The following is a 12,272-nucleotide window of genomic DNA, read 5'->3' as shown; positions in this document are numbered from 1 at the left end:
TATACATTGAGCCTTTAGCTCAAATGATCAGACAAGATTCCTTACTAGGTGGAGTAGAGATACACAATGAAAAACATATTATAAGCCTCTTTGCAGATGATGTGATGATTTATTTGAAGGATCCAGTGAACTCTTTTGATAGATTAATGCAAACTCTAGAAAAGTTCAGCGGCTACTCTGGGTATAAGTTAAATGTAACAAAGACACAGACACTCATTTTCCATACCACACCAACACAGAAACTAAAAAAACAGACTGAGATGGGAAGCAAAATCACTTAAATATTTGGGAGTCAACATAACCAAAGACCTTTCAGAACTATATAATAGTAATTATGAAGAAGTAAACAATTTGATAAAAACGGATATAGAGAGGTGGTCTACTTATCCCATGGATCTCACAGACAGGATAAATGCAGTCAAAATGAATATACAACTCAGGTTATTATACCTGTTTCAATCACTCCCAGTGGAGGTGCCCCAAGCACAATTCACAAAATGGGACAAATTGATATCCAGATTTGTATGGGAAGGAAGACGACCTAGAATACGCTTTACCACTCTCCAGCTACCTAAGGATAAAGGAGGTATGGCACTTCCAAATTTGATCCAGTAACATCTTTTACGCTAGATACATGGCACTCAGTTACTAAGCAGTTGAAAATAGGTAGGGAGCTTAGTCTTCTAAAATGGATTGCATTTGACAGAGAATTTATTCCAGGGAATATGGACACGACCTATAGAGGATGGGTAAATGATGGCATAACGGCAACATGTACCATTATCAAGGAAGGTGTAATGCTGAGTTTCCAAGAAATGAAAGATAGATTTGGTGTAAGGAACGCAGATCTGTTCAGATATCTACAGATGAGAGACTATTATGATAAAAAAATAAGAAAGAAGGATGGAGAAGTTCATCCCCTGATCAAGATTCTTGTGACGTCATACTGTAGAGAAATACCGATCACATAAGTGGAGAGAGTTTGCCTGGAAAAATCAGATCCGTTACTTTATCACTCCCTTAATTACAAGTAAACAGTCGTCAACTCCGCAAACATGCTGGAGAAGATGTGGAGATGTGTCACCAAATCATACACATATTTTTTTGGAGCTGTAAGAAAATAGAACCTTTTTGGAGAGAGGTACATGAAGTTGTATGCCAGACCCTGGGATATCCAATTCCTTTTACATGTACAGTCTTATACCTAGGACATTTAGTAGAGTGTGTAGCTAGAGATGACCTATATCTGGTGAAAATTCTTCTTACAGCGAGCAGGAAGACAATCACAAAAAATTGTCTGAAAGCAGACATGCCACAATGTAAGCAATGGCTATCTATAATCGAGGAAATCCAGGGGATGGAAAAGTTAACATACAAACTGAAATTGAAAGAAGAGCTATTTGCTAGGAACTGGGCAAAATGGATACAAAATGAAACATATGTAGACATGACTGGATAATAAAATAAAATATGAACACTATTATAGAATACTAAGAATTATATTATATAGTAAAGGACTCATATATTCATAATATGGCTCCTGTAAAGTCTCCTCCAGGCCAGGTTCACCCTTGTATGTTTTGTCATTTTTCTTTCTTTATTTTTATTTTTTTTTTTAAAGTAATTTATTTCTGTTAACCTATTTTCCAATGTATGTTGGTACATTATTTCTGTTACTGTATGTACATTATGTTTATGTGTCTTACTTCCAATAAAGACAAAGTTAAAACAAATAAATAAAAAAATTACACACACAGTTGGATGTCTTTCACAGACACGACAACACAGATGGGTTATAAAAATACACTACAGAACCTCACGGTGCTTAATTAAAATCCTGCGTTCCCCCGAGTTCACACCCCTGTTTGGGTCAGCAGGCTCAGACGACACACACACACACACACACACACACACACACACACACACCGCACATGGGAACAGTGCCACAATCCCACTTTTGCTGCAGCTCTTGCTGGTGACTGCAAGCCCTTCAGAGCTCTCTTATGTATGGAAGATATGCATGAGGACTTACAATTTCTTTAGGCTTCGGTACTGGAAGAATATATGCCCATTCAATTTCCGCAGGCGGTTCCGCTGCAGAGACCTACAGCAATGAGGGGGAGAGAATATATCAATGAATATAAGCAGGTATAGTGTCTCTGTGTGTGTGTGTGTCTGTGTGTGTATGGGAGTGTGTGGGTACCTGTGTGCGTATGCATGTGAGTATACTTGTGTGAGTGTGTGTGTGTGTGTGTGTGTTTATGTGAGTGTATGGGTACCTGTGTGCGTATGTGTTCGTGTATGCATGTGAGTATACGAGTGTGTGGGTACCTGCGTGCGTGAGTGTGTGTGTAGGTGTTCGTGTATGCATGTGAGATTACTTTACTGTGTGTGTGTGTGAGCTGAGAGATCAGTGTGGCCTCGCTGTGCTGGAGGATGATACTATTTCGCTCTGATACCAAATGAAACAGATGGCAGTGTGCTTCATCTGAGAATCACTCTGGTCTCATGATGGATGTCATCTCTGTGTGTCTGACGCATCCATTTCCCCCAGTAACACAAGCGAGCCTCTCCGCACTACAGCGCTGAGATGACTTTGACAAGGCACCATATCTGACATTCACAGACTGATCTTTACGTGCACGATAGACCTTCAGGGTTTTCCACTAACAGGATTTCAAGACCTCACAGTTCCTACCTGCAACCTACATTTACATTTAGCAGACGCTTTTATCCAAAGCGACTTACAATGTATACACATTTTACTTTTACACTGATGGCACACTGCACATCAGGAAGACACACTGATGGCACACTGCACATCAGGAGCAATTAGGGGTTGAGTGTCTTGCTCAAGGACGCTTCGACAGGGAATCGAACTAGCAACCTTCTGATTACTAGACGACTTCTCTACCTCCTGTACCACTGTCGCCCCTCTCTACTTTCTCTCATTTTTAGTGGTTCAGCTTTTCTAATGGCTGCCTTGTTAGTGGAATCATCCTCAGTAGCAGTAGTAGTAGTAATAGTGTTATTAGTGTTAGTAGTAATATCTCTCTTGTGGTTGTTCGAGGACAGCAGAAATGGAAACATCAAACATCATTGAACGCAGCAGTAATGTCATGTTTCATCGAATGCATCAGTCATCAAATGCATCTTTGACAACCACATACGAGGCTGTCGGCATACAAACATCAGCTTGAGCAGTAAGACAGTGTGATGAGAGGAAATTCTAGAGGTGAGACAGCGTGATGAGAGGATACTAGGAGCAGTGAGACAGCGTGATGAGAGGAAACTAGAGCAGTGAGGGAGCAGTGAGACAGCGTGGTGAGAGGACACTAGAGCAGTGAGACAGCGTGATGAGAGGAAACAGGAGCAGTGAGACAGCGTGATGAGAGGATACTAGGAGCAGTGAGACAGCGTGATGAGAGGACCCTAGGAGCAGTGAGACAGCGTGATGTAAGACTAGAGTAGTGAGACAGCGTGATGAGAGGACACTAGAGCAGTGAGACAGCGTGATGAGAGGACACTAGAGCAGTGAGACAGCGTGATGAGAGGATACACGAGCAGTGAGACAGCGTGATGAGAGGACACTAGAGCAGTGAGACAGCGTGATGAGAGGATACTAGGAGCAGTGAGACAGCGTGATGAGAGGACACTAGAGCAGTGAGACAGCGTGATGAGAGGACACTAGAGCAGTGAGACAGCGTGATGAGAGGACACTAGAGCAGTAACTCACATCATGGTGATGTTCACAGACACGGTGGGCACGTCTTTAAAGTTGGCCCCGTCACAGTCCAGCTCCAGGTCTCTACACAGGCACGGATCTGGGACCAGCCCCAGCACTGCAGAGGGACAACACTGTCAGTACGGGGGAGAGAAAGTGAAACACACACACACACACACACACACACACACACTCACACACACACACACACACACACACACACACACACACACACAATCTCTCTCTCGCTCTCTCTCTCTCCTACACACACACACAATCTCTCTCTCTCTCTCTCCTACACACACACACACCAAACACACACACACACACATACACACACACACACACACACACACACACACACACACACACACACACACACACACACACACACACACACACACAGCTACGTATCCATAGCTTCTTAACAGCTACTTTGATGTCATACCACAGAATACTGACAATGCCTCAATACATTTACATCAGGCAAGGTGCAGGGCAACTATTTAAGATATTTTTACAGTTTTTCTTGTATGCTTAAACATATTTGTCCACACTGACATCACATTTATGAAACAATTAACACACAGGCAGAAACAGAAGCTGACAAAACATTAAAAACATGCAACACAAGCTAATATTTCCCTCAAACAACACAGCTTGTGGTCAAATTAATACATTATTTCAATGAATTACAGAATGGACAACAAACTACAAATAACAGCTATCAACTTGAACTGGTTCAACCTTAATTTCTGCTATACATATTTGCTTTACATGGTAGTAGTTACATAGTTAAAGGTAAGCAAGCATATTACAGCATGAATTGTATGATTTTGCTAGAGATAACAAACCCTGCTGCACTTAGCACCTGCACATATTAGACCTTTTTGGAGATGCCCTGTTAAAATACTGTAAAAAAACTAATACTTCCATCATTTATTGTATTCTAGTAGCAGATGCAGGTCTTTCCATGTCTTTTAAAGATGGATAAGGACTGGTTGCTGATTGAAGAGTTGTGCAAAGGATTCATAATTGTGTAAGTCATTTCTACTAGCTGTGAATAGATTTGTTCCTTTTATTTAACACAGTTAATCTAATACAGTATTGAGTCTTTCTATGAGATATGTGTGAACTGTTTTGAAATGAAAAAGCGTTTACACATTTGCAAGAGAAGATCAAGTGGAAGCCAGTGTCATTGAGCGTGTCTTAGCGATTGAGAAATAAGGTACAGTTAATGAGGCCTGGCGGCATGTTGGAATTACTTTTCATAAGCCATCAAAGACCCAGTGCATTCATTTAACATTAACGTTAAATAATGACATGATTTTTAATTGTCTACAGACTCTCCACCCTGACCCAGACTCTCCACAGTCTCCACCCTGGCCATCAGATTAGCATGGTGCATGGGCAGGTATACAGGTGCACGTCTCTCTCTCTTTCTCTCTCTCGCTCTCTCTCTCTCTCTCTCTCTCTCTCTCTCTCTCCCTCTCTCTCTCTCTCTCTCTCTCTCTCTCTCTCTCTCTCTCTCCCTCTCTCTCTCTCTCTGGGTGTGTGTGGGCAGGTATACAGGTGCACGTCTCTCTCTCTCTCTCCCTCTCTCCCTCTGGGTGTGTGTGGGCAAGTATACAGGTGCACGTCTCTCTCTGGGTGTGTGTGGGCAGGTATACAGGTGCACGTCTCTCTCTCTGGGTGTGTGTGGGCAGGTATACAGGTGCACGTCTCTCTCTCTCTCTCTCTCTCTCTCTCTGGGTGTGTGTGGGCAGGTATACAGGTGCACGTCTCTTTCTCTCTCTCTCTCTCTCTCTCTCTCTCTGGGTGTGTGTGGGCAGGTATACAGGTGCACGTCTCTCTCTCTCTCTCTGGGTGTGTGTGGGCAGGTATACAGGTGCACGTCTCTCTCTCTCTCTCTCTCTGGGTGTGTGTGGGCAGGTATACAGGTGCACGTCTCTCTCTCTCTCTCTCTCTCTCTCTCTGGGTGTGTGTGGGCAGGTATACAGGTGCACGTCTCTCTCTCTCTCTCTCTCTCTCTGGGTGTGTGTGGGCAGGTATACAGGTGCACGTCTCTCTCTCTCTCTCTCTCTCTCTGGGTGTGTGTGGGCAGGTATACAGGTGCACGTCTCTCTCTCTCTCTCTCTCTCTCTGGGTGTGTGTGGGCAGGTATACAGGTGCACGTCTCTCTCTCTCTCTCTCTCTCTCTGGGTGTGTGTGGGCAGGTATACAGGTGCACGTCTCTCTCTCTCTCTCTCTCTCTCTCTCTCTGGGTGTGTGTGGGCAGGTATACAGGTGCACGTCTCTTTCTCTCTCTCTCTCTCTCTCTCTCTCTCTCTCTGGGTGTGTGTGGGCAGGTATACAGGTGCACGTCTCTTTCTCTCTCTCTCTCTCTCTCTCTCTCTGGGTGTGAGTGGGCAGGTATACAGGTGCACGTCTCTTTCTCTCTCTGTCTCTCTCTGTCTCTCTCTCTCTCTCTGGGTGTGTGTGGGCAGGTATACAGGTGCACGTCTCTCTCTCTCTGGGTGTGTGTGGGCAGGTATACAGGTGCACGTCTCTCTCTCTCTGGGTGTGTGTGGGCAGGTATACAGGTGCATATGTCTCTCTCAGATGTGTTCTTACTCCACCCAACTGATGGCGTGTATAAGTGCCCAGATGTGTTCTAACTCCTTCTGACTGATGTGGATGGCGTGTCTAAGTACCAGCTTTAACTCCAGCGGGATCCCCTCAGCCCCCACCTGTGAGACGCTCTGAGAGACTCAGACCCCCACCTGTGAGACTATCACACTGCTTCACAGGGACACACACTTGTAATTCATTCATTCATTTAAGGCATTGTTAAGAGGATTAGTCCATGACTTCAGGGCGCGTGTAGGGGTTGATTAATTAAGGGGAATTTAAAGTTTAAAAATCAAGGGACCTGCGGATAGACATAGACGAGTTGTGTTGCATGGTTTCTTGGGAAATTATGATGGCTATTAGAATATTCATGAGCATGTCATGGCTTTGTCCTTGGCAGTGGTGCTCGTGGGGATCATTAGTGCGCTGGGCCCCAGGAGGCTGTCCTCACATGGCCTTTACCGTGAGTCTACCAGTGACTCACTGCTGCTGACTGTGTGAGGGAACATAGTCTCAGTGAGGCCCCCAGCTCTGGTCCACTGTCTGTCTCCACACACTCCCAACAGAAGTGACACACAAGAGGCACTCAGAGGGAGACTCACAGCAGGGATACGGCAGAGCCATCAATGCCCACTGAGATGCTTGGTGTCCGTTCTTATGGACGACTGAGCAGGAGAATGGCATGAACAAATCACACTGTCTGACAGCTTGCCATCTAATGGAGCAGGGGAATTAAATATGAAGGGATGGAGATTGAGAGGAGAGGAGAGGAGAGGAGAGGAGAGGGGAGGAGATGAGAGGAGAGGAGAGGAGAGGAGAGGAGAGGGGAGGAGATGAGAGGAGAGGAGAGGAGAGGAGAGGAGAGGAGAGGGGAGGAGATGAGAGGAGAGGAGAGGAGAGGAGAGGAGAGGAGAGGGGAGGAGATGAGAGGAGAAGAGAAGAGAAGAAAGAAGTGGAGAGTAAAGGGGAGGAAAGACAAGGAGGGGAGAAGAGGGGAGAGAAAAGGAAAGGGGAAGAGAGAAGAGAAAAGAAGGGGAGAGGGGAGAAGGGCAAATGAGGATAGGAGAGGGGAGGAGAGGAGAGGGGATGGGAGAGGGGAGGAGAGGGGATGGGAGAGGGGAGGAGAGGAGACCATCTCTAGGGAGGAGCACCACTGAAGCCCAATTCACACAGAAGTTTCAAATGAGATTTGACGTGTTGCAACACAGTTCGTCAAGACACAGCACCGTGGCAGAGATTTGGTCAGATGACAGAAAGAGGACTACTTATTAACCCAGTTTGAAGAACACCAGCGTATGCTAACAAAGTCACAAAAATGAACGCAATTTGACTGGCTGTTGGCTAGTCAGCTAGTTGTTTAACTTTGCTGTCTCACTAACCAGCTAACTAACGTTAGTTTGTATCTGGCTACAATGAGTTGTGTAACAAAGGCGTTGTTATGGAAACATTGTTGCTGTTGATGTCCCAGCAGTCTGACCTCCCCCCCCCCGTTTTAGAACGCTTAATGGCAATAATTTGGTCTTCGGCCTGAACTGGCCTTAAGGGTGCTAATACACCTTCTCAGCCTTCACCTTTGACCTTCACTTGAAAACCCTTTCAACAGACATACAGATGGGAAAAGACAAAGGGACAATTTCCATTTGAGAAACTAGAGAAGGTTCTAGAACCCCAACGTGATCTAAAACTCACGGTGACATCCAGCTTCTCTGTCTTCCAACCATCCCCACCCTTTGCTTTTCCCACCAAACACACGCTTTTCTTTGCACATCACTGTCAAAGTAAGGGTCTCATGGCGACAGCGGCAAGGCCAAAGGTTCAGCTCTAGCCAGGAGCGGGGTTTTGTCAAACGCATGCAGGCATGCAACTGCCTACTCACATGGACAAAAGCGTCTGCCACAGGACCTGATGCAAACGCCAGACACCCCCTGTGCACAATACAGGAGCTCTGTGTTGTGACATAAATGACGGACTCGTCCAAGCCATCCGTGGAGATCTGGCACAGATGTCAGTCGTCGAGACAGGTGATGTACCACAGGTTGAAAGCCCTGTTGATCTTTCCAAGACACACTGCCGTGCCGTATCTACACAGGTGTTTTATGCCTTTTCAAGGATTGAAATGAACATACACAACCGTCACAACGCCGCTCCACAACACAAATCGTGACATCACAAAGAAATGAATAACAACGTTATCGGCCAACACCAGAACCAACGTAATCACTCTCTCACAGAACCACAGGCCTTTGATGTGTGTGAGCTTTGCAAAACCCCAGCAGCAGCAGCAGCAGCAGCAGCAGCAGCAGCAAGGAGAGCAGACAACTCAGAGCCTACACTGCATACACTGAGCACACACGGAAACAGACTGGTGTCTTCAGGCCGGCAGAGTCCGCTGCCCACACCCTTATAACTGAGGGCACATAGTGAGGCGCCAGCGCCGGTGTGCCAGTCGGTCCCAATGCAGCTGTCTCTACCCACTGGCTTTCTGCACCGCAAAAGTGATAATCATATTCGCACCTCTGGAAACACCCAAACCAAAACAGGCAAATAGATACAGACACCAATGCAGGGAATAATCTCTGAAGAAGAACATGACAAACGTTGGCTCCTCTGGAGAAAAAAAACCCCACAGAATCCGGCATCTGCCCGCCTGAGTTTTTTCCCGTGCTTTTTTTTGTTTGGTTGAGGCTCTCTGTCTGAGCTTGAAAGCGTTTCTCCCATCTGTCAGAAAAAGCTCCACATGTTGCTGAGCAGCAGGAGGACTTCCTCTGCGCAGCTGTCACAAAAAACTGAAAACCGGTTTCTCTCTCCATCTCTCTGTCTTAGTCTTTCTCTCCATCTCTCTCTGTCTTAGTCTCTCGCTCTTTCTCTCCTATAGTCTCTCTCTCTCTCTCTCTCTTTCTCTCTGTCTTAGTCACTCTCTCTCTCTGTCCTCCTCTCTCTTTGAGTGCTAAAAGGCATGAAGTGCGGTTGGCGTAATTATAGGCTGTCTGCTCCTTCTGTCCGCTTCAGCTCCGTGAGGCCTGGGGAGGCTGCCGGACATCAGGACTATAGTATCTGTCCTGTCAGCATGATGAACATCTTAATGGCCACCGATTAAATTAAAGAGCCCTGTCTCCGGCGCTTCTGAAAATGATTGTCCTGGATGTCACCATTTCTCATTACTTTCATTGTGTCAGTTGCGAGAGAGAAAGCTATTTTAGGTCAGACAAACAAAAAGGATGTCCAAAGTTTCAAAAGAGTTTGTGTCACCTACCCATTCCATTGCAAAAAGTAAAAAACGGTAAAAAATGGCCTTCAATCCACATGGTGCCAGCAAACCATATGACTTCACATTTATATGTGAGCCATTCATTCAGGCAAACCTGTCACAAATTGGAATAGTTAGATGGAATAATGTTTTTTTCTGAAATCTTTCATGGAGAGTCCTTTGTGCTTCTTTAAGTGGTTCCCCTTAACCAAACTGCTGTGCATGTCTGGGCCTCCTGCAGCAATCCAGAGTTTTTGCTTTTTAATCTCCTAGGTCGTCAGACTAGGCGCCATGCAAAGAGGACAGAACAGGCTGTTAGTGTGTGGCAGCCAGCCAGCCAATATCTCAAGGAAGGTAAATTCCAAAAAAAGTGGGAGGACTATTTTAAAACTGTGGAACATCAGAGCATCCTGGCACCTACCAAGCCAGCCACCATGTTCATTATGTGTTCATAACCAAAGTGGAAGATGTTCTACTGTTTAACAACCTTTAATAAGCACCCGTGTCAACTATCTATCTATCTATCTATCTATCTATCTATCTATCTATCTATCACAATAACAGGTCCATTACCCAATATTTGCAGGACAAGACATTTTTTGCATAACATGCTAAATGCTATTGGTTCAAATAAAATGAATGAATGCATAATATTTGTATACATTTGATGTATCTGCATAGATTATTATAGACTGTTCTTTATCATTATTATTTTTGTTGCTGTTGTTGTTCTTCTTCTTTGTTGTTGCTTTTGTTGTTTGTTAAGTATGGGATAATGTATAGTCCGCCAGTCAATCTTGACAAAATAAATCACTTCATGATGATACATGACCGGATGGTTTGCCAATGACAGTGTTGCCAATGGCAGTGACCGTTGTCAGTGGCAGTGGTCATTATTCATTTTCAGCGGTCATTATCAAGAAATATCAGACCTCCGAACATTGGGATGGCCCATTAAATTCAATGGGACATTCTACAGCGTTCTGAAGAATGAGTGAGAATACTATCTTTACAGCCCTGATTTAGTGATTCCTTAAATAAGAAGGGCAGATACCTGACACCTCATCAGTCATAACAGGCTGTGAGTTACCGCTGTCAGCAGTCAGAGTGATGGTGACTATGCCTAATGGTGAAAACATCACCTTCAGCCACACCTGTCAAGGTCAAGATGAATTGTGTGATGTCACAGCAAGACCAATGATGGGAGGTGAGATTAAATAGAGCTGAGAGCCGACGAGAGGAAGGATATGTCTGTACTGGTCACGATGCCCTGACACCCACCACACAGGAAGCCACGCGTATTCAATCTCTGGAGTGTGGCTCTGTTTCAAATAGTCAGGGTATAAATGGTTCCAAGGTTCTTTCATGGTTCCTCAATACATAAAACCTTTTTCAAGATGAAGATGAAGAAAATTAGCTTGGCTTTTGAAACAGTTCAACTTTAGAGAACTGCTTTGAAGTTGTTCCAATGAAACCTCAAGAAAACTCTACGCAGGCTCCTTTATCAGACGGTTCCAAGAAAAAGCTTTAAGTGCCTTTTCAATGGGGTCCATTTAAAACGCGAAAGGTTATTGGCTGTACATTTTATGGAAGATTGTCTCCAGCTCTGTAGCTGAAGTGCATTCCAGTGCATTCATGCAACAGACATACTTACAGCACGCATTAGACTTGGTTCCTGCATCATTGTTGGGCATTCCGAAGTACTTGTCAAACAAGTGCGGCCATCCATTGTTGTCTCCTATCAGACAAAGAAAAATATGCAGAAATTACATCCCATTCACCATCAAAGAACCATGTCTTTTTCAGCAATCTACGGCAGGCAATAGAGAAGCTCTTTAGGATTCAGACAGTCATTTCCCGGCACAGACGGTAAACAGGTAAACAGCTAAAATAACAACGGAGGAAGAATGAATGCGTTGAAATCCTCATCCAGTGGGTTTAGTGCTTGAGATCAGGCCCTGACCCCTAGAGGCCAGGTCGGCTCGGTACACCGCGTAGCTGCCTCTGCCAGTGATGAGCCAATGAGAGGCCATGGCCAAGCACAGAGGTCAAGGGTCAGGTACACACAGCAAAGCTGTGAATCAGCGATCCACTTATCCACTTATGCACCTGTTAACGTTGTTCAAGCACTCCACGCGCCCCTACAGATAACACCAAATGTGAACGTGTGAGGACCTTTCACCTTAGAGTACACATCACTACCCTCTGAATTCAGGACATGAAAGGGAGAGAGAGAGAGAAGGCGAAAGAGATAGATAGAGAGAGGATACAGACAGAAGGACAAAAAGCAAGAGAATATCACGAAGACAGAGAGATAAGAAAGAAAGATAGAGAAGTGACCAACCCCACTCTCCCACGTGTTGTATTGCTTACACATGTCCAGGCCTGAGGCGGTACTGAGGAGATGAGTAACGGGACAGATGAAGAAGGGGGAAGGCCAGGAGGAGAGGGAGGAGAGGAGAGAGGAGGAGAGGAGAGGATAGGGAGGAGAGGAGAGGAGAGGAGAGAGGAGGAGAGGAGAGTAGAGGAGAGAGGAGAGGAGAGGATAGAGAGGAGAGGATAGGGAGGAGAGGAGAGGGAGGAGAGGAGAGGAGAGGACAGGCAAAGACACGTCCTCAACAGCAGATGCTGCAGACCAGAAACGTTACTCATGCGTCTCAGCAACAAGGACGCCGGATAGCAGAGAGAATG

At 45.3% G+C, this 12,272-nt stretch overlaps 1 protein-coding gene across 1 annotated transcript in view; it reads right to left on the bottom strand.

The window, feature by feature from the left end:
• Positions 1 to 12,272, bottom strand: part of rxfp1 (relaxin family peptide receptor 1) — a 56,944-nt gene that overhangs the window by 15,303 nt on the left and 29,369 nt on the right. Inside the window, exons 3-5 of the mRNA XM_012834266.3 lie at positions 11,236 to 11,319; positions 3,737 to 3,842; positions 2,033 to 2,104 (exon numbers count right to left, since the gene is read on the bottom strand). Of these exons, the coding sequence (XP_012689720.2) occupies positions 2,033 to 2,104; positions 3,737 to 3,842; positions 11,236 to 11,319 (262 nt within the window). The remainder of the gene's footprint in view (positions 1 to 2,032; positions 2,105 to 3,736; positions 3,843 to 11,235; positions 11,320 to 12,272) is intronic.

This window comes from Clupea harengus, chromosome 6, assembly GCF_900700415.2.
Source record: "Clupea harengus chromosome 6, Ch_v2.0.2, whole genome shotgun sequence".
NCBI classification, from domain to species: domain Eukaryota; kingdom Metazoa; phylum Chordata; class Actinopteri; order Clupeiformes; family Clupeidae; genus Clupea; species Clupea harengus.
Note: the sequence above shows the minus strand (reverse complement) of the source record. Positions and strands in the feature narration are given on the sequence as shown.